Below are 22,483 nucleotides of genomic sequence, written 5' to 3' on the forward strand. Positions count from 1 at the left end.
GTAGCGCGTAAAAATGATCTGACCTCAGTTGCAACACTCACTACCAAGCTCCAAACTGCTTCTGGAAGCAACGTCAGCGCAAGAACTGTCTGTTGGGAGCTTCATGAAATGGGTTTCCATGGCCGAGCAGCCGCACACAAGCCTAAGATCACCATGCGCAATGCCAAGCGTCGGCTGGAGTGGTGTAAAGCTCGCCGCTATTGGACTCTGGAGCAGTGGAAACGCGTTCTCTGGAGTGATGAATCACGCTTCACCATCTGGCAGTCCGACGGATGAATCTGGGTTTGGTGGATGCCAGGAGAACACTACCTGCCCCAATGCATAGTGCCAACTGTAGAGTTTGGTGGAGGAAGAATAATGGTCTGGGGCTGTTTTCCATGGTTCGGCCTAGACCCCTTAGTTCCAGTGAAAGGAAATCTTAACGCGACAGCATACAGTGACATTCTAGACTTTTTTGACAAATTTGACAAATTTGTGGCAACAGTTTGGGGAAGGCCCTTTCCTGTTTCAACATGACAATGCCCCAGTTCACAAAGCAAGGTCCATACAGAAATGGTTAGTCGAGGCCTCCCGAGGGGCACAGCGGTCTAAGGCACTGCACCAAAGTGCTTGAGGTGTCACTGCAGACCCAGGTTCGATCCCAGGTTGTGTCACAACCGGCTGTGACTGGGAGTCCCATAGGGCGGCGCACAATTGCCCGGGTTAGGGAAGGGTCTGGCCGGGGGGGCTTTCTTGGCACATTGTGCTCTGGTGACTCCTTGTGGTGGGCTGACTTTGGTCTTCAGTTGAACTGTGTTTCCTCTGACACATTGGTGCAGCTGGCTTACAGGTTAACCGGCAGGTGTTAAGAAGTGCGTTTTGGCGAGTCATGTTTCGGAGGACGCATGACTCGAACTTTGCCTCTCCCGAGTCCGTTGGGGAGTTGCAGCGATGAGACAAGATCGAAAATGGGGGTAACATATATTTTTTTTAAATAGCAATTGGTTTGTCAAGATTGATGTGGAAGAACTTGAATGGCCTGCACAGAGCCTTGACCTCAACCCCATCGAACACTTTTGGGATGAATTGTAACACCGACTGCAAGCCAGGTCTAATTGCCCAACATCAGTGCCCGACTTCACTAATGCTTTTGTAGCTGAATGGAAGTCCCCACTGTTCCAACATCCCAACTGTTATAGCAGCAAACGGGGGAGCAACTCCATATTAATGCCCATGATTTAGGAATGAGATGTTTGTCGAGCAGGTGTCCACATACTTTTGAAGAGTGTCAAAACCCACATTTATTCAAATGTATTTTTCCCTGCGAAGAAGTTTCCTTTTTGAAAATGGGTTCCTTAAATATATTGTTGTTGTAGTAATGATTTCTTTACAGTCATCATTCTTTTGTCGTATCTTACAGAACTTGTAGAAAATACACTTTATGACACCGTCAAGAGAAATTAGGACCATCCTGCGTCACTTTATGACACTGTCGTGTAGCATTATGACCATCCTGTGTCACTTTACTTGGACTAAAGAAATACACTTTATGACACTGTCGTGTAGCATTATGACCATCCTGCGTCACTTTACTTGGACTAAAGAAATACACTTTATGACACTGTCGTGTAGCATTATGACCATCCTGCGTCACTTTATGACACTGTCGTGAAGCATTATGACCATCCTGCGTCACTTTACTTGGACTAAAGAAATACACTTTATGACACTGTCGTGTAGCATTATGACCATCCTGCGTCACTTTACTTGGACTAAAGAAATACACTTTTTGACACTGTCGTGTAGCATTATGACCATCCTGCGTCACTTTACTTGGACTAAAGAAATACACTTTATGACACTGTCGTGTAGCATTATGACCATCCTGCGTCACTTTACTTGGACTAAAGAAATACACTTTTTGACACTGTCGTGTAGCATTATGACCATCCTGCGTCACTTTACTTGGACTAAAGAAATACACTTTATGACACTGTCGTGTAGCATTATGACCATCCTGTGTCACTTTACTTGGACTAAAGAAATACACTTTTTGACACTGTCGTGTAGCATTATGACCATCCTGCGTCACTTTATGACACTGTCGTGTAGCATTACGACCATCCTGCGTCACTTTACTTGGACTAAAGAAATACACTTTATGACACTGTCGTGTAGCATTATGACCATCCTGCGTCACTTTACTTGGACTAAAGAAATACACTTTATGACACTGTCGTGTAGCATTATGACCATCCTGCGTCACTTTACTTGGACTAAAGAAATACACTTTATGACACTGTCGTGTAGCATTATGACCATCCTGCGTCACTTTATGACACTGTCGTGAAGCATTATGACCATCCTGCGTCACTTTACTTGGACTAAAGAAATACACTTTATGACACTGTCATGTAGCATTATGACCATTCTGCGTCACTTTACTTGGACTAAAGAAATACACTTTATGACACTGTCGTGTAGCATTATGACCATCCTGCGTCACTTTACTTGGACTAAAGAAATACACTTTATGACACTGTCGTGTAGCATTATGACCATCCTGCGTCACTTTATGACACTGTCGTGAAGCATTATGACCATCCTGCGTCACTTTACTTGGACTAAAGAAATACACTTTATGACACTGTCATGTAGCATTATGACCATCCTGCGTCACTTTACTTGGACTAAAGAAATACACTTTTTGACACTGTCGTGTAGCATTATGACCATCCTGCGTCACTTTACTTGGACTAAAGAAATACACTTTTTGACACTGTCGTGTAGCATTATGACCATCCTGCGTCACTTTCCTTGGATTAAGGATTATAACCATAGGCCTATCACGTACATGCCCTTGTGTCAGTCATCAGTTAAAAAGAGGGTGTCTTGTCCTGCTCTGGAAATCTACTCCTACATTCATCCCAGTCATCAGCAACATACTATTGGGGTAGGTGCATGTCTGACATCAATGTGTGCGCAATTACAATTATAATTTAATATGGCCAATTTCTGAAAATATTATATAACATAAAAATACTGTTGGCAAGTCAGCTATGGTGTAATGGAGTGAGTTTTGGCACTCTTATGTAGGTGTCATAACCAGCCATAAAATAACGCAATATATATCACAACAGGTCTAAATGTATTTGTCATGACAGTGTTATGACCATATTATGGCAGGCTATAACAAGTTATGTCAGCTGTTATGAAATGGTTATGGCCGTGTCATAATGTGTTATGACGCTAGGGGTCAAGTAAAGCGTTACCCAGCAGGGTAATGGGTTTTGTATTGCCAGTGGAGGCATATGGGAGATAGTTTGACTGATTTGTTTCCTCTATCGATGTAAGGGCGTTCGTCTGTAGGAGGAAGAGAAGCGGACCAAAGCGCAGCGTGGTGGTTATTCATGTTTTAATAAATCACTACACATGAACAAACTAACAAAAACAAGAAATGTGACAACGCAAAACAGTCCTATCCTGTGACAACAAACACAGTGACAGGAACAATCACCCACAAACACACAGTGAAACCCAGGCTACCTAAGTATGATTCTCAATCAGAGACAACTAATGACACCTGCCTCTGATTGAGAACCATACTAGGCCGAAAACATAGAAATGCCCCAAAACATAGAAAAACAAACATAGACTGCCCACCCAACTCACGCCCTGACCATACTAAATAAATACAAAACAACAGAAATAGAGGTCAGAACGTGACAGTACCCCCCCCCCCAAAGGTGCGGACTCCGGCCGCAAAACCTTGACCTATAGGGGAGGGTCTGGGTGGGCGTCTGTCCGCGGTGGCGGCTCTGGCGCGGGACGCGGACCCCACTTCACCATTGTCTTAGTCCGCCTTATTGTCCGCCTCCCTGGCTTACTCACCATGGCCACCCCTCTCAATGACCCCACTGGACAGAGGGGCTGCTCGGGACAGAGGGGCAGCTCGGGACAGAGGTGAAGCAGCTGCTCGGGACAGAGGGACAACTGCTCGGGACAGAGGGGCAGCTGCTCGGGACAGAGGGGCGTTAGCAGCTCGGGACAGAGGGGCGATAGCAGCTCGGGACAGAGGGGCGATAGCAGCTCGGGACAGAGGGGCGGCAGCTGCTCGGGACAGAGGGGCGGCAGCTGCTCGGGACAGAGGGACAGCTGCTCGGGACAGAGGGACAGCTGCAGCTTGGGACAGAGGGGCGACAGCTGCTCTGGACAGAGGGGCAGCTGCTCGGGACAGAGGGACAGCTGCTCGGGACAGAGGGACAGCTGCTCGGGACAGAGGGGCGACAGCTGCTCTGGACAGAGGGGCAGCTGCTCGGGCGGCCCCTGGCTGACTGACGGCACTGGCGGCCCCTGGCTTACTGGCGGCCCCTGGCTGACTGGCGGCACTGGCGGCCCCTGGCTTACTGGCGGCACTGGCGGCCCCTGGTTGACTGGCGGCGCTGGCGCTGGGCTGACTGGCGGCCCCTGGTTGACTGGCGGCACTGGCGGCCCCTGGCTGACTGGCGGCACTGGCGGCCCCTGGCTGACTGGCGGCACTGGCGGCCCCTGGCTGACTGGCGGCACTGGCGGCCCCTGGCTGACTGGCGGCACTGGCGGCCGCTGGGCAGACGGGCGGCACTGGCGGCGCTGGGCAGACGGGCGGCACTGGCGGCGCTGGGCAGACGGGCGGCACTGGCGGCGCTGGGCAGACGGGCGGCACTGGCGGCGCTGGGCAGACGGGCGGCACTGGCGGCGCTGGGCAGACGGGCGGCACTGGCGGCGCTGGGCAGACGGGCGGCACTGGCGGCGCTGGGCAGACGGGCGGCACTGGCGGCGCTGGGCAGACGGGCGGCACTGGCGGCGCTGGGCAGACGGGCGGCGCTGGCGGCGCTGGGCAGACGGACGGCGCTGGCGGCGCTGGGCAGACGGACGGCGCTGGCGGCGCTGGGCAGACGGGCGGCGCTGGCGGCGCTGGGCTGAGTAGCTCTCCTAGCGCCGAACAAGCGGGAGACTCCGGCAGCGCTGGAGAGGAGGAAGGCTCTGGTAGCGCCGGAGAGGCGGGAGACTCCGGCAGCGCTGGAGAGGAGAGAGCCCCTGCAAGGATGGGCCGGAGAGACAGCCTGGTACGGGGAGCTGCCACCGGAGGGCTGGTGCGTGGAGGTGGTGACGGATAGACCGGGCCGTGCAGGCGCACTGGAGCTCTTGAGCACCGAGCCTGCCCAACCTTACCCGGTTGAATGGTCCCGGTCGCCCTGCCAGTGCGGCGAGGTGGAATAGCCCGCACTGGGCTATGCAGGCGAACCGGGGACACCGTGTGCAAGGCTGGTGCCATGTAAGCCGGCCCAAGGAGACGCACTGGAGACCAGATGCGTAGAGCCGGCTTCATGGCACTTGGCTCGATGCCCACTCTAGCCCGGCCGATACGCGGAGCTGGAATGTACCGCACCGGGCTGTGCACCCGCACTGGGGACACCGTGCGCTCCACAGCATAACACGGTGCCTGCCCGGTCTCTCTAGCCCCCCGGTAACCACAGGAAGTTGGCTCAGGTCTCCTACCTGGCGTAGCCATACTCCCTGTTAGCCACCCCCCAAGAAATTTTTGGGGCTGACTCCCGGGCTTCCTTGCCAACCGTGTTCCCTCATATCGCCGGCTCCTCTCTCCGGCTGCCTCTGCTCTCCTCGCTGCCTCCACCTGTTCCCATGGAAGGCGATCCTTTCCCGCCAGGATCTCCTCCCATGTGTAGCAACCCTTGCCGTCCAACACATCATCCCAAGTCCATTCCTCCTTGTGCCGCTGTTGCCCGTTACCACGCCGCTTGGTCCTGTTGCGGTGGGTGATTCTGTAAGGGCGTTCGTCTGTAGGAGGAAGAGAAGCGGACCAAAGCGCAGCGTGGTGGTTATTCATGTTTTAATAAATCACTACACATGAACAAACTAACAAAAACAAGAAATGTGACAACGCAAAACAGTCCTATCCTGTGACAACAAACACAGTGACAGGAACAATCACCCACAAACACACAGTGAAACCCAGGCTACCTAAGTATGATTCTCAATCAGAGACAACTAATGACACCTGCCTCTGATTGAGAACCATACTAGGCCGAAAACATAGAAATGCCCCAAAACATAGAAAAACAAACATAGACTGCCCACCCAACTCACGCCCTGACCATACTAAATAAATACAAAACAACAGAAATAGAGGTCAGAACGTGACAATCGATAACATTTTCCCGGTCATGGTGCAACCCACCTAATGACTTTCCACACCTTCATTTGTCAATTAAATGAGTTTCAATTTACTATTTTAGTATCGATTCGGGGGTCGACTAAGCTGGGGCTCTAGTTGTTAAACTAGGGGAAACACTGCTCAATGTTGTGACAGTCATGCTGGGCTCTGATTAACGTTGCTGATCCTCCCCTCCATTTACCCTCCATTACCCTTTCATTATCCCTCGTTCTCCTTCCCTTTGTACAGTACCCCCCACTAAACTGCCCCCAACCCCCCTTCCTTCCTATCCCTCACCCTCATCCCCCGTCAACCTCACCCCACAACACTGTGGGGGGCCTCCCAGTAGGGGGGCGTCCCATCTGTGCCCCCCTCCTCTTGGCCAGGTTAGGGTATCTATCCCGGGGGAGTTGGCAGTCGAGCAGCCTTTACAAGCCTAATCAAGTTAATATTGAGGGGATTTGTGATGTGGCTCAGGTTCGGGTAATTCCATTGTGTCGCTGGGTTAGAGGGCTGTATTTGGTGGCGATTGGGGGTTGTGGTAAATCTTAATTGAGTTCATGATGGGGTAAGGAGGGAAGGCTCTGTGGTTACACTGGGTAACTGGTTAGGGTAAAGCTGTGGGAGTCGTGAGTGTTTAAACGAGGAGCTCAGAGAGAGAGAGAACCAAGCATAGCAAGAGCCAAGCCTTTTAAGGTAAAACATACAAAGAGCCATGGTGAATGTTTCTACTGGGTTTATTTCAGTTGGATTGTTTCGGTTTGATTTTAACACTTGAGAAAACTTGCAACCAAAATCTTTAAGCCAAATTGTAGGGTTTTTAGGACTGCTGTTTTAGGACACCATTTAAATGATGTCGAAACCAAAGTCAGTCAGCTAAATGGAAACAAGATTACACTCTGCTGGAGGCAGCTGGCAAAGAGCAGGAGAGCGGAAGGGGAGAGAGAGACATAAGGATAGTGGGAGGAGGAGAAGAAGAGGTGGTAAATCAGTGATAAATTAGAGCGATGGAGAAACTCAAGGGGCAGAGTGATAAAGGAGGGAGTAAGAGGACATTGAGAATGAGAAATAAAGAGATTACTAAGCGAGAGAGAGTCTCATGAGAGCTGTGTGTGTGTGTGTGTGTGTGTGTGTGTGTGTGTGTGTGTGTGTGTGTGTGCGTGTGCGTGTGTGGGTGCGGTGGAATTACATGTCAGTGCTGCATCTGCTTCTTGTGTGACTCAGCTGGATCACCATGGCAACCAACCATCCTCCTTACCCTCTTCTTAAATTTACTCTCTCTCTCTTTCCTATATAAACCACCTCTTTGTGCCAACATACAGTACTCTGGCACGGAGGGTACCCTGGTACCCTGGCACGGAGCCAATGCTCCTCGGTTGGCACGTTCAGCTCAGACAGAAAAGGGGCAGGATGCAGGAAGTGGTGCTGTAAGGAACCGAGCCCCCAATCACCCGCTTACTGGGCTGAATTGAAACTGTGAATCTCAAAGGCCATACTCACACCTCCATTCGTACTGCGCATTTACATTCATCTGTGTGAGTCTGTAGGTCTCTTGGCCTGTGTTTGGGGAACAGGGGAAGGGAGAGGTGCATTTATGTTGCTCTTCATATTCAAATTCTTCCAAGTGAATGTGAGTCCATCCGTAAGTGGTGATTTCCCCGTAAAATCCACGTGCAGATATTCAACCTGGAACCTAAGGGTTCTACCTGGAACCAAAAAGGGTTCTTCAAAGGGTTCTCCTGTGGGAACAACCAAACAACCCTTTTAGGTTCTAGATACAGTAGCAGCAGGAATATACATAGTATCTGGTTACTGTGGTTTCATTCAAGTTATAAGCAGTGAGAGACATTACCATTTCCCCTTGTAACCATTGTGATCGACCTAGTTTATAGAGTCTATGTCTTCTTATGCAACATGCCATACAACTCATTCTCGTAGTGGTTACAAGCATGTGAAGCAGCACATTTGGTTAGTAAGGTTCCAGTCTTGTTAAGAACTGAGATATTCAGATGCCAGATAGTCAGCAGAAAAAGCCATCTGCCTCTGTCATTTTTGTCCCCAGGCGGAAACCGTACACTGGCAAACTGGAGAAAAAAAGAGTCTAGGGCTCAGATGGCGGGAAGTGTGTGTGTGTGTGTGCGTGTGTGGAAAACAGCCTCTGGCTCTTAGTTTTTTTCTATTTTCTTCTCTGACAGAGTGATCACATTATCCCTTCAAATAGAGCCATGTTGACGGCCTGCTGGTGACACTTAATTAAGGCATCTGAGAGTCTGTTTTAGACTAAGAGTTGAAATTTCACTTCCATAAATGATATACACGGCTGCATATGTGGGATGTTGAAGAGCATTTTTTAGACCCCACATTCAGGGCTGGATTTCATCTGTATCGTGGAAGGTCCGCGATACAGCTCGATTTAAATTGAAAGACAATGTTCCCGCATAGATTTTTCTATTGTGTTGTATGATCGAACGTTTGCCAATGTGTATCTCTGTCTTGTTGTTTTTGTGGCACTGCTTTGCTTTATCTTGGCCAGGTCGCAGTTGTAAATGAGAACTTGTTCTCAACTGGCCTACCGGGTTAAATAAAGGTAAAATTAAGAAAGTACAAATCTGAGATTGTCCACGATACTTCCACGATACGGATTGAATCCAGCCCTGAAAGCTTTCAGACTCACATAATGAAGCACTTGGGATAGTTATAAACAGAAATTCTTGATTTTCTTAAACAGAGCAAACTGGATGTAAATGTGTGCCAACCATTCAAGCTTGAACTATGAATGACACGGTGGTACTGCTCTCACCCTAATCTAAACCATTTAGAGCCTGCACACACACACAGACAGAGATACACACACACACACACAATTTTGTTGAAGTGTTCTATTTGGTAAATAAACCCTCTTCCATTTCTCACCCGCCCTTCTTTTCTCTCCATCCTTGATTTATTTCCTTTACCCTCCTCTCATGGCCTCTCTCCACTCTTCCCTTATCTGGCCATTTTATCTGTCACCATATCTTTCCCTGGCTGCCCTTCTCTCTCCTCTCCGTATTCCATTACACACGCCTCATTGTTTCCACTACTACTACTTCCCCTCTTCGTCTTCATCTTCGTCTTCCTGTTCTTCCTCTTTCTTCTTCTTCTTATTTTTGCTCCCCTCTCTCTCTCCGTCCCTCCGTCTCCATGCAGGTGTAATGCCCAGGACTACATCTGGCACAAGGGTTCCCGCTGTGAGTCGGTGGTGACAGAGTTCCAGGTGCTGTGTCTGACCATCGGGGCGTCGGCCCTCATGGTGCTGCTGCTCTTCATGATCATCGTCTGCTTCGCCAAGAAGCTCCACGTGCTCAAGACTGAGAACAGCAAGCTGCGCAAACGCAGGTAAGCTTACAGCGGGGGCCTGGGGAAACCTGCACAAATATAGGGGAGTCTATGGGCCAGATAAAACCAGTCAGCACAAAGGTGTAAGAAAACCAGGAAAAACCAGGCAGAGCAACCAGAGATCATAGAACCCATGGAAAACTGGCTGTGCAAATGCAGGTGAGCTTATGGACTAGAAAAACCAGGCAGCAGATAGAAAGATATTTGAGCTCTTGTATTCTCACAGCATATGTATGTGAATTTTTTTTAAATCACACTCACTATCAACAAAGCTTAGCATTTCTAGCACTTTTTAAAATGATCATATTTAGTATTCGAGAGAAGAGGCTGAGAGGGAGGGAGGGAGGGAGGGAGGGAGGGAGGGAGGGAGGGAGGGAGGGAGGGAGGCTGGACTGGAAAGAGGAGAATGGGGGATGGGTCACAAACAAGAAGAGGCGATAGACAGAACAGACAGAGGGGGAGAATTGGATGGATCAGATAAAGGGGGGAGGATATTAAATGAGCGAAGGAGACAATGAAGGAATGCGGAGGAAGAGGAGGGGGCGGAAAACACGATGACAAGATAGATGAGAGAAGAAACGCAGAAAGAGAGAAAAGATAAAGCAGAGAGAAAGAGAGAGAGAGAAAAAGGGAGGGATTGAGTTTGCATTGAAAGAGAACAGGATGAGGATAGATAGAACGCCTTCGCTGGTCGTTTTGCCTAGCAACAGTGAAGTCATGTAGGAGGGTGGATGAATGTGGATGCTTCCATCAGCAATGCACATTTCTTAGCTGAGGATGATGATGTTAGCATTATGATGATGATGAAGGAAAATGGAGCAGTCAGTGCGGTGGATAGCGTGCTGATGCCTAGCGCACGGTGCTAGCTGAAAATAGTGATGTCATTGCTGCTCTGGCTCCAGCTGAAAGTAGGGCAGTCTGATCAGGAGTGTATGAGAGGGGAGGGGAGACAAGGCAGGGGAGATGAAGTTGACCTACATACAGCTGTGCAACCTGAGGGTGTGAGTGTGTGTGCGTGCGTGCGCACGCGTGTGCACGCGTGTATAGGACACTGCTGATGAGGCTCATGTATACATGAGACGCCCACCTCTCTCTCCCTCCATCTGCTGCAGTCAAGATGAGGTATGCTTCCCTGTCAGAGAGAGAGGCAGAGAGAAAGATGGAGCGATAGAGAGATGGAGGGAGAGAGGTGCTGGGGAAGGTGGGGAAAGAGAGAGGTCATGAATGGGAGGAAGGGGGAGAAAGGGAAGGAAAAAGAGTAGGGATTGAGGGAGGGAAAGAGAGAGAAAGCGAGAGGGGTGACAAGAGTGGCAGAAAGTGAATGGCAGAGGACAGAGAGAGAGAGAGATGCAGGTAACGTTATCTTTGCAGAGAGGAGAGTGTGTTCTGGCTGAAGAGCCAGATTAAAACTGACACACCCTGGCTTTAGTCCCTTTTCTCCTGGGCCACGGCTTAGAAACCTCTCTCTCTCTCTCTCTCTCTCTCTCTCTCTCTCTCTCTCTTCTCTCTCTCTCTCTCTCTCTCTCTCTCTCTCTCTCTCTCTCTCTCTCTCTCTCTCTCTCCCCTCTCTCTCTCTCTCTCTCTCTCTCTCTCTCTTCTCTCTCTCTCTCTCTCTCTCTCTCTCTCTCTCTCTCTCTCTCTCTCTCTCTCTCTCTCTCTCTCTCTCTCTCTCTCTCAGCCCTGTAGTATCCTCCTTTCAATGAAATTAAACAATGCATGTATTGCCAAAGCTTACTTTGGAGATTTCAATATTAACATCATTAAAATAATAATAATAAATATTGTCAACTTCTTTCTGTCTCCCTATTTATTTATTTATCTACTCCATCTCTCTAGCACACTCTCCCTCCTCATTACTTGAGCTTTGATTGGCCTGTCATATGAACTCATTAAATATAAATGTTGGCGCGGCATCTCAGTCAGACAATAGTAGGAACTGATGGGTCTACTTCAGAGGATGTTTAACTATGGATATGATGAGGAGAGGGAGAGAAGGAGATCGAGAAGAGACAGAGAAACTGAGAAACTCTTTCCAGCCAGCAGACGTTTCGAGAATAACATAAAATGACAAATTACTGTTTGGGAAGTCTGTTTTGGATATCAAGTTTCTCCAAGTTTTTAATTGGGTACACAAAGTGAATCACAGTGCTTCAATGTTAGGTCAATGGTGAGTCATTGTTGCCTGTTTGGAAAGTACCTCTCATTTTTGTTTTCAGTTACAAACATTTTGCTATACAGTGTGCCCTATTGAATGCAACCCAGGATTGACTTTCAGTGGAAATAGCTATAGTCTACTTTTGATTCACAGCTGATTTGTTGCATCACAGAGGGTATCTGTCTGTCTGTCATCTGCAAACTGAAGTCTTACACTTGCACTATACTGTAACTAACACTGCTCTCTCTTGCTTTTTCTCTCCCTCCTTCCTCCTCTCCCCACCTTCTTTGCCCCCTGTTTTCCCCTCGTCCCTGATTGTGCCCTCCCTATTCTCCGTTCATCTCTCTTTTTCTCTTCTCTCCACCTCTCGCTGCATCCTCTTTTTCAATCTCCCCCTCCCCATCGACACTCACCTTTTCCTCCACAATGTGACCACTCCTACTTTCCTCCTCGTTTAATCCTCTTTTACCTGTTCTCCCTGGTCCCCTCCCTGTCCTCCCTTCCTCTCATCTCTGGTCCCCTCCCCTGTCCTCCCTTCCTCTCGTCTCTGGTCCCCTCCCTGTCCTCCCTTCCTCTCGTCTCTGGTCCCCTCCCTGTCCTCCCTTCCTCTCGTCTCTGGTCCCCTCCCTGTCCTCCCTTCCTCTCATCTCTGGTCCCCTCCCTGTCCTCCCTTCCTCTCGTCTCTGGTCCCCTCCCTGTTCTCCCTTCCTCTCATCTCTGGTCCCCTCCCTGTCCTCCCTTCTTCTCGTCTCTGGTCCCCTCCCTGTCCTCCCTTCCTCTCGTCTCTGGTCCCCTCCCTGTCCTCCCTTCCTCTCGTCTCTGGTCCCCTCCCTGTCCTCCCTTCCTCTCGTCTCTGGTCCCCTCCCTGTCCTCCCTTCCTCTCATCTCTGGTCCCCTCCCTGTCCTCCTCCTCTTCCCAGCAGTAAGTACCGGCCTCCATCGGAGCAGCACAATGATAATTTCTCCCTGTCCACCATCGCTGAGGGCTCCCACCCAAATGTAAGGAAACTGTGCGACACCCCTCCTAACGTCCCTCATGCCCGTGCTTTGGCTTACTATGATAACATTATCTGTCAGGTAACGTGGTTCTCGTCTCTCTCTCACCCTTTTCTTCCTTCCCTCCTCCGCATGGGCTTGAGTGTCACCTCTCCGGGGTACAAGGCGGGTGTTACAGTGGGGGCGTTCTCCTTCGCTATGGGACTACAGGCGTAGTACTACTCCCGGTTACTGAGGCAACACTGTTACCATAGCAACAACATGGCTGTAAAGTCTCTACTGTGTATTGCTTATTGTCAGTTATTGGTTGAGTTTTTTTGTTAGCTATTGATCCCACTTGAAGGTGACACAAAAACACACATGCATGTACACACACTGCAGATGTGAAATAAGTTGATCTTACCTATACATCTGCCTGACCCGGTGGTGTGGTCAGTTCTGCCTATCTGCCTAGGCTAAGACTTGACCAAGAGAGAACTCCTATAGCCCTCACTGTAACCCCCTCCACCCTATCTATCCCTGATCTGCTCTCCCTTTGATCGGTATGTCACTGCATGCCTGCTCTATCGCTCACATGGTGGCCCCCCCCGGTGGCCATGTCAGCCACTGCAGCAGCCTGTCCGTCGCTCTGCCTCTGTATCTCTGTCCGTCTGTTTCACTCGTTTATCCTGACTTGGGCTGGATAGGTTAGAAAAGTGAAGGTCTCTTGATTGGTCGATAATAGAGCTTTGGGGGGGGGGGGGGAATCTGGGGGCATTAAATGTATTTAGTTTATGGGGTTATTATCAGGTTGATAGAGGATGGTGTGCGAGATGTGTGCACGGTGGGCGGGGCTATTAAGTCAGGATAAGCATTTGAGATGCAACGTCCCCCTGCTGCCTGTAGGTGGCGGGGGAGAGTATAGACCTAGATGCACAACTAACGGAAGCATGGGGTAGCATAGCGCTAACATGGTCGTAGCAGCATGAGTAGAAGTAGTGCTACGACACAAGATGTGGCGCCACATTCTCACAACTCATCAAATAGTTCTGGTCGTCATACTTGGTATAACCACAAGCAAATTGCTTCACTTAGCTTTCTTTTGCTCGTTTCTTTGTTTGTTTGTAGATGCAGTGTTATTCTTCCTTCCGGGGATTGCGATAATGTTTCTGTAAATATAATATAGTGACAACTTGGGGGGCATCATATTGCAGTGGTTCATACCATGATACAGAACACTACTAACCGTAACCACAACCCAATATCATCCACAACCAAATAAAACACCATATAACACCCCCATCTTCCAGACATCTTCTAATCACTGAAACAGGATAGCTCTGCTCTTTGAGTCTCAACCTGGGTTTGCAGCTGAGCTCTACAGCTCTAAGTCAATGTATTAGTACATCTCTCTATCCATAGGAGTTCATATAGAGCACCAGTATAGAGTATCTGGAAAAAAGGTTCTTTAAAATACTATGTAGATTCATCTGCAGAGAACAGTCAACACCATAGAGACATACTTCTTACTAAAAAAGCTCAGAAAACATCAACTAATATTGTGAATAACCAATACCTCAAATCCCTCCATCTAGTTCATGAACTAAAACCCCTGTGTTTCTATGTCAACACGGTACCCTCAGAAAAGTTTCATCTAACATTTACTATGGTAATGTCAAGGCCACAAAGCACCATCGTTACTGAGACAAATCCTTCAGTGTCCTTATATGGGCAAGACAGTCTCTACCTCTCAATGTGAGCTGGGAATATCAGCTATCATCCTTAGGAAGTTCCCCTTACTAGGTCTCTCCTCTCCTCTCCTCTCCTCTCCTCTCCTCTCCTCTCCTCTCCTCTCCTCTTCTCTTCTCTTCTCTTCTCTTCTCTTCTCTTCTCTTCTCTTCTCTTCTCTTCTCTTCTCCTCTTCTCTTCTCTTCTCTTCTCTTCTTTCTCTCTCTCTCTGAGGATGTTATGTATATAACCATCTTCCCCCCCTTCAGAAAACCATGAGCAGATACACCTGGGAATGTAAGACCAAAGAGGAGCCCGACAGTGAGGTAAGATAAACCCCCTCAGATGGCCCGTCCCCCTCTCCCTTAAACGGCTCTCGTTGTACTGTGACCCTGTCAGTCACCCTCTCTCAACTCAACGGACCAATCCACGGCCCCAAACTTGGCTAGTCAGAACCTAGTGCTGTTACTTCTAAGTGCTGATCTAAAGTCAATTTATAAGTTAAGTTAGCCATTACCTCTTAATGAATCATTTCCGGATTCGAGTAAATGCTGATTTTAGACATGATCCATATCTTTACATATTGTGGGCTCTTAAAATAACAACTACGAAATAAACAGAATTTAAAATATGAAATGTACAGTCTTATCTAGGTTAAATGGCACAGAGATAAGCATTGTAGCAGTCCAGTAGCAGTACGATTTTGTCCTTGTAGTGTCCTTCAGAAACGGGATATCGACCCTTCCCACATGAGTTCTTAGCAGAAGAGAAAACACTGCAGTAGACTGAAACCAGAGAAATCTCATTAGACAGAAACTCTCTCTTCAGATAAACACACGGTCAGAAACGGTACACACTCCAACATGCATAAAAACACTATAATATATACAGAAACACAGATAATACAACTAGAGAGTGAAATATTGTTGGAGGGAGAATAGTTTCTCTATTTTCAGCATTACATGGACCGAGTACAGTGGATTGTATCCGTTTACCCTTAATCTCCTATCAACATTAATACTTGTCCTTTTATGGACCATGCTGGTTTACAGCATATATTTAACTATGGCTTGTGTCAATTCCATTCTAACTCAGTCAATTGACAAAATGATAAAGATGATAAGTCTATATTTAGAGTAATTCATACATGTATATGTTTATGTGCTATGTATTGATTGAATTAATATTAAATTGATAAAGTGATTATGATAGGATTGTACTGATACTTAGTAACATGTTTTCATAATACTGACATGTCCTTGTAATGTTGACATGCCAGTCCTGTGCTGATTAAAGTCCCAGGATGTATAGTACCGGTGTCCCTATTGTCCAGTCCTGCCCCGTAGGCTGTGCTTTGCTGTGCTGTGCTGAGCCATACTGTACTGTGCCGTGCCAGTGAAGACCATTGAGGCTCTCTATCTATCTGTAACAAATCGTTTGACTCAGTCCTGTCCCACCCTCTTCGTGTCCTTCCTCTACTACGCATACACAGATACGCATACACAGATACACACACACACACACACACACACACACACACACACACACACACACACAAAGACACACACACACACACACACAAAGACGCAATTCCAGACACACTCACATCAACTCTGAACACACACACACACACACACACACACACAAAGTCGTTGTTCCAGACACACTCACATCAACTCTGAACACACACACACACACACACACACACACACACACACACACACACACACACACACACACACACACACACACACACACACACACACACACACACACACACACACACACACAGACATAGGCATAAAGCAGGAAGGATACAAAGATCTGTCCATGTTTCATCTTCATCTCAACACCCCGTATATCTCTGTTTCAAAAACTCCCCACAAAGTCCCTCTCACCCTCGTTCCCCAATACAATGGAAAACAACAGCAAACAAACAAACACATTTTCCAGTTTCACGCTGACGGAAGGAAAGATGGCCCCTATCCTGTAACCATGGAAGTGACGTATCCCCACGTCCTGCCCGAAGTAACTATCTAGGCCATCAGCCAATGGGTAAATGCTCTCGCCATCCCTTTTGTGTGCCATTGAATAACAAGCATTCAGCTCTGTTTCGTAATGGCACAGCCCTCAGGGTCTGCAGTGCGCGTGCCTGTGTGTGTGTGTGTGTGTGTATGTGTGTGTGTGTGCGTGCGCGTGCCTGTGTGTGTGTGTGTGTGTGTGTGTGCGCGTGCCTGTGTGTGTGCACGTGCCTGTGTGTGTGCGTGCGTGTGTGTGCTTGCGCGTGTGTGTGACTGTGTGTATATGCGTGTGTGTTTGTATATGTGTGTGCATGTGTGTGTCTGTCAGTCAGCCTGAGCACAGGCAGACACTTCTACCTCAACACAGCAGGGTCGATGAAGCTATGCAATATTAATGAGGATAACAGGCTAGGAATATCAGGTTCAAATGAATGCCAATCCATTCTTGTTCTTGACCTTAATTAAATGCAGCCAAAAGGATGAATTGAAGTGAAACAGAGTTGTCTCCTAATGCATTGTTTTTCCAGCTCCAGCTGTACTGTAGGTATGTATGAATGTGGTTCCACAGACAATGTGTTTAATGCCAATGAGGGCACAGCTCATTGTGTTTTAATTGGGACAGTAGCGAGGTGAAGGGGGCTGGATGAGTGATGGTGGGGGGGGGTTCTTGCATGTGGATGTGCATGCGCTTCCCGGTTGGACGGATGGGGTGCTTGTTGGTGGGTTATGAAGGGTGGGAGGGAGTCGCTCATACAGTTCTCCAATCACCTCTATGTCACTTCAACCAAAACAAATGTGCAAAGAGAGCATGATGTTGAAACAATTGGATAGCCACGGCCAACGTACATGGGTCTTTTTAACAGTTAGCTGACTCACAGCTCTCTTCCATTGACGGATAGTCAGGTAGTGTGGATAATATGGGATTTGGGGATATTTATATCCAAACAATATATTAAATCGGATTACAGAGAGGGATGGAGGGGAGAGGGGTGGTAACAGGTGGAGTTAGAGGCTCTAATATTTGAAGATGTTAAGATGGTATTTCAGATATTGTCATCTCTTTAAGGGAATGAAAATATGCAATAGCAGTGGTCTGTCTATAAGGGTCTATAAATTGATTGGTTGAAGGCCATCTATTGGCCAATGATGTGACAGTCCCAATAACAGGATGCAACAAAAGACCACATGGTAGACCAGAGGGAGGGTTTGGTTTATAACAGTTTTGGGCGGTCTGACTGGGTGGGCCTAACCGTGTTTTCTCTTCCCTCCGTCCATCTGTCCGTCCGTCCCTGGCAGGATGATCCTAATGCCCAGAACAAGCTGGAGGACCCCGTGAAGGCCCCGGTGCCCAAGGAGGACGACTCCCTGAACATCCACAACTCCCTGACCCCCAAACACGAGAACCACAAGGTACTGGGCGAGGAGAACTCCTCGGAGGTAAACTCACTGCAGAACAACATGATGTAGAAGCCTGGGTCGGGATGAGAGCTCCAGTCCTGCTCTCTATCCCAGCCACCACGCCTACAACTGCTACCACCAGCCAACCACCGTCTACAACACGGCAACACTGCCACCAAGCGGCCCACACCGCTGCAAAAAAAAAACACCACCCCAGCTGAAACTCCCCCCCTGACCTGCCACCGCCTATAGCGACCCCTTACGCCCAATCACGCCCCCCTGCCTCGCTGCCCTGCCCCTTCGTTGCTGTCACTCTGCTCCCCCTTACCCCCTGCCCGCACGCACATACACACACTAGAACACACAAACCGACACACCAGAACACACAAACACACACATATATGTACATACACACACTCACATATACACTCATATTCCCCTGCCTGCATTGGTGTATTTTGTAAAAATAAAAAAATCATATGGAGTTTTAAAAAAGAAGTTAAACATTGTAAAAAATATAAAAGTTACTGAGAGGTTTCGATGTTTGTCTGACTAATTAAGTGAGTATGTATAAATATATGGAAAAAATGCTTGGATTGATATAAAAGAAACAACACAATGTGTCTTCGTTTTCATTGATGTGATTTCTAATCCTTTGATGTACTTGTTTTATTTTGTACTTTTTTGGGAATACAGACTTCAAAACAGAGAACAAAATCTGAGTTGTTGAAATAAACCTTTTTAACATGACACCTTTGTCCCTGTGTTTTCCTGAACAAGGCTGTCCCTTTCCCTCTCAAACTCTTGCATGGCTTATTACATCTTGGTAGCTCCTTAGGTTGCGCTCACACACACACACACACACACACACACACACACACACACACACACACACACACACACACACACACACACACACCTGCAGCTTGTATGGATCCTGTAGTTTGCGTTCTCACAGAACTGCAGCTGAAACACACAAAACGAAAACTCTTCTCTCACCACTCATGCCAAACACACAAATAACTATCTTTCTTCCTTACACACACACGCGCACACACACACACACCCTCTGTTACATTCCCCGTTCACACATCATTTTTCATACCGGACAGCATTCTCAATGAGTCTCAAAGGAGGCCTCTCCGATGCCATGCCTTTGTCGGAGTGATCATTGAGAGAGTTCTAGACTGATTGGACAGAGTCTGGTATTGTAGGGCCCTTCTCAGACTGTGGGACCTTTGGTTGGGTGGATGGGGGATGGAGGAACCCTTTCCCATCAATAGGGACAGAGAAATATTCAAACCACTACAGAGGAAAAGTTTGGCTATGGGAATGAACAGCAGACAAGCAGCTACAACAGCACTTAACACATTCTCTCTATCTCTCCCTCAGTCTCTGTAATGTCAGAGAACAACACAGCACCCATGGTTCAAACGAGAAGACCTATTGGCTTTGCACCTTTCTCAGACAAACATTTTACGCTTTGCACAAACACACACATACACACACTGAAGAAGGTGTAAAGCTGAAACGTTTGTGTGTCCTTGGGATGGACAGAGAATATAAAATCAATCAACCTGCATGAGCTATAGCTCAGCAACTTGCTCCTCAATTGTGCCTGGGTTCCAGCCTTGGTGTGAGACCAATCAGGAGAAAGTGGTACTTGTTATGTAACAGCTTGACGTCCGTTACATTAGGGATTGTTATTTGGCATTTTAGCAGACCGAAGAACTCTCCAATGAATCTGTTATGTTTCTACCCTCATCTCTTTCATTTCCGCTTTATCTCCAATCAACACCATTGAAACTTGAGGACTCCCTTCCCTGGGGGCCACTCTGGGTTTGACTGTTTGTGTGTGTTTCTGTGTGCATGTGTGTGTGTATGCATGCGTGCGTGCGTGCGTGCGTGCGTGTGTGTGTTCAGGCTTGTCTCTGGGAAGAGAGAGCACAGTGTCCATCACACCACAGGACAAAAGGTGATGGTGTGGTTGAGAGAGCTGGGCACTGAGATAGATGTCTATCTCTATTCCTCTAAAACCCGTTCGCCCTTTCTAAATATATTTTTATACAGCCCCCCACCCCACCCTCTTTCTTTTTATACCTCTTTTTCTGGCATCAACCTCACCCCCTCTCTGTCTGGCTTATTCTCCCTCTCTCTCCAGAAAATGTTTCACATCGTTCCCCCAGTCCTCTCTCTCCTCTTCTCTCTCGTCTCTCTCCTATCGCTCCTCTCCTCCCTGTTGCTGGAGGGTCTTTACAAATGCAGTCTCAGACAGAGGGGGCACCGTTGCCATGGAAACCAATTATGTCGCTTTGGTCCAAGCTTGAGAGGACCAACTCAATGACCTCACCATTCCTTTCTTTCTCTCTTTCTTTCTCTCTCTCACACACACACCCAGACACACACGACTACACACACACACACACACACACACCCACACACACACGACTACACACACACACACACGACTACACACACACACACACACACACACACACACACACACACACACACGATTAGAACAGCCAGACTGTGTCGCATTGTACTGAGACTCAGAAAAAGATGTATAATAGATATATAAAATCAAGAATGCATTATGCAGATTTAATGTTTATCTAGGAAAACATGAATTGTTGACGTTAAATACACTGATTCCACCCCCTTACAATACTCCCTCTCTCTCTCTCTCTCTCTAGCTGACATTAACACCCCTTTGTGTTCTTATAGCATTTTTACACCGTTCTGACGATGAATGCACTCCTGCTCACCTTTACCAAATAATTGATCTGGAGAGGAGAGAGGAAGGGCACACTTCAGGTAGGGAGAGAGGGGTAAGGGGGGAAGAGAGGGCACAAAGAGGGCGTGTCAAGATTTTTCTCTGCCTCCCTAAGCCTGCTGGGATGTTGGATTCATCCGCACACTGCCATTGGCTGAGGATGTGGTGGAACGATGGTGTGTGAATTCCACAGGGAGCCTCAGGATTGGCCAACGCAAACACATACACACACAGACAAACATACATGCCCGCACGCACAGTCACGAGCGCACACATACACACATGAAGCACACAAAATTGCACAAAGTCAAAGTATACACAAACACACAGACTGGCAGAAAAGCTCATAGAGCAGCTGGGAAGCAAGTGGTAAAACTAAAAGGCAGGGTGTGGGTGGGTGAGTTATGTCTGATTGAACCATTTTGGCATTACTCTGGTTTATTAATGAGGATGTCTGGAATGCAGACGATCATCAGAGAAGCCTTTCTGATGGAAATGTGCCCATACGTTACCACACTGAGGTCAAATCCTACTCCCACTTTCCCCAAAGAAAGGAGAGAGGGAAAAAATATACATTTATTCACACCACAGAGTTTGGCCTTTGTCTGATGTGTTATCCTGTGTAGATCAATGTACGACTGCAATGGAGGTTAGGGGTAGAAGGAAAGGTTATATGTAAAGAGCTGGATGGTACAGGTAACTGGCTAATTAAAATAAATACTTGAGTAAATGAGGGATGCAAAGTAAATTGAAAGCAGGTGCTTCCACACAGGTGTGGTTCCTGAGTTAAATAAGAAATCCACATCCCATCATGCTTGGCGTTATGTATATAACCCAATATGGGAGATTCTGAAGCGGCGCCTGAGACTGCATTTTCCACCACCATCAATAAAACACCAAATTATGGAATTTCTTGTGGAATAATGCTGTCGCATCCCTCCAATAATAGAGTTCCAGACACTTGTGGAATCTATGCCAAGGCGGATTGAAGCTGTTCTCGTTTGTGGTGGCTCAACGTCCTATTAAGGCACTTTATGTTGGTGTTTCAATTCTGTAGGAAACTGTTTTAGGTAGAAGTAACCACACAGATCTTTGTATCCTTCCTGCTTTATGCCTATGTCTGTGTGTGTGTGTGTGTGTGTGTGTGTGTGTGTGTGTGTGTGTGTGTGTGTGTGTGTGTGTGTGTGTGTGTGTGTGTGTGTGTGTGTGTGTGTGTGTGTGTGTGTGTGTGTGTGTGTGTGTGTGTGTGTGTGTGTCTGTTGCTTGTGTTCTTAAAGGGCGAGGTGACCATCGAGATGGAGCTCTACCGTCCCAAAAACGCCAAGCCGAGGCCCCCCTGCAGTCCCCTGATCCAATATGACATGATAGGGGCCAGGCCCAGGGGTAAGGTATTGAGGTGGGAGGATGACATGTACCCCCCTTCACACCCCTGTCCTATGTACAACCCCCATAGTATATGGTCCTTACCGACTATAGACGCCAAGGGTTATAGGGCACGACCACAGACAGCCAAGGTGTGCACTCCCTAAGCTCTGGGTCAAACATCACCACACATCTATCTATCACTGTACAGGACTATACTGACATACAGTATACATGCTAAAACAGAGTGTTGCTATGTACTGGAACTAGAGACTGAAAGAATGTACTGAAAAACAATGAAATAATACTCATATGGACAGTCATACTGAACTTTCTATCCATCGCCAGTGGGTGTTGGCGAGTTAAAGATTACTTTTCTATTCATAACCACAGGAACACAGAACGAAGACATATGGTATGGGAAGCACATGGAGCAGGGGATCACAGGTTCCCTGCTTCTTTCAGTTCATACACTCTGTACTTGTGTAAGTGGCCTAATG

The 22,483-nt window shown here is 47.8% G+C and overlaps 1 protein-coding gene across 11 annotated transcripts in view; it reads left to right on the plus strand.

Moving 5' to 3' along the window:
- LOC110514420 (chondroitin sulfate proteoglycan 5) overlaps nt 1-18,595 on the plus strand; it is a 50,700-nt gene extending 32,105 nt beyond the window's left edge. The window contains exons 3-7 of one of the 11 annotated variants that reach the window (XM_090229017.1): nt 9,380-9,568; nt 12,644-12,800; nt 14,696-14,752; nt 16,380-16,481; nt 17,744-18,595. In XM_090229017.1, coding sequence (XP_090085143.1) covers nt 9,380-9,568; nt 12,644-12,800; nt 14,696-14,752; nt 16,380-16,466 — 490 coding nt within the window. In that variant the 3' untranslated portion in view covers nt 16,467-16,481; nt 17,744-18,595. The remainder of the gene's footprint in view (nt 1-9,379; nt 9,569-12,643; nt 12,801-14,695; nt 14,753-16,379; nt 16,482-17,743) is intronic. The other 10 variants (XM_036972430.2, XM_036972431.2, XM_036972427.2 and 7 more) reach the window with 10 other exon arrangements.
- The last annotated feature ends 3,888 nt before the right edge of the window (nt 18,596-22,483 follow it).

Source organism: Oncorhynchus mykiss, chromosome 3 (assembly GCF_057628025.1).
Source record: "Oncorhynchus mykiss isolate SJ-2025 chromosome 3, ASM5762802v1, whole genome shotgun sequence".
Taxonomy (NCBI): Eukaryota; Metazoa; Chordata; class Actinopteri; order Salmoniformes; family Salmonidae; genus Oncorhynchus; species Oncorhynchus mykiss.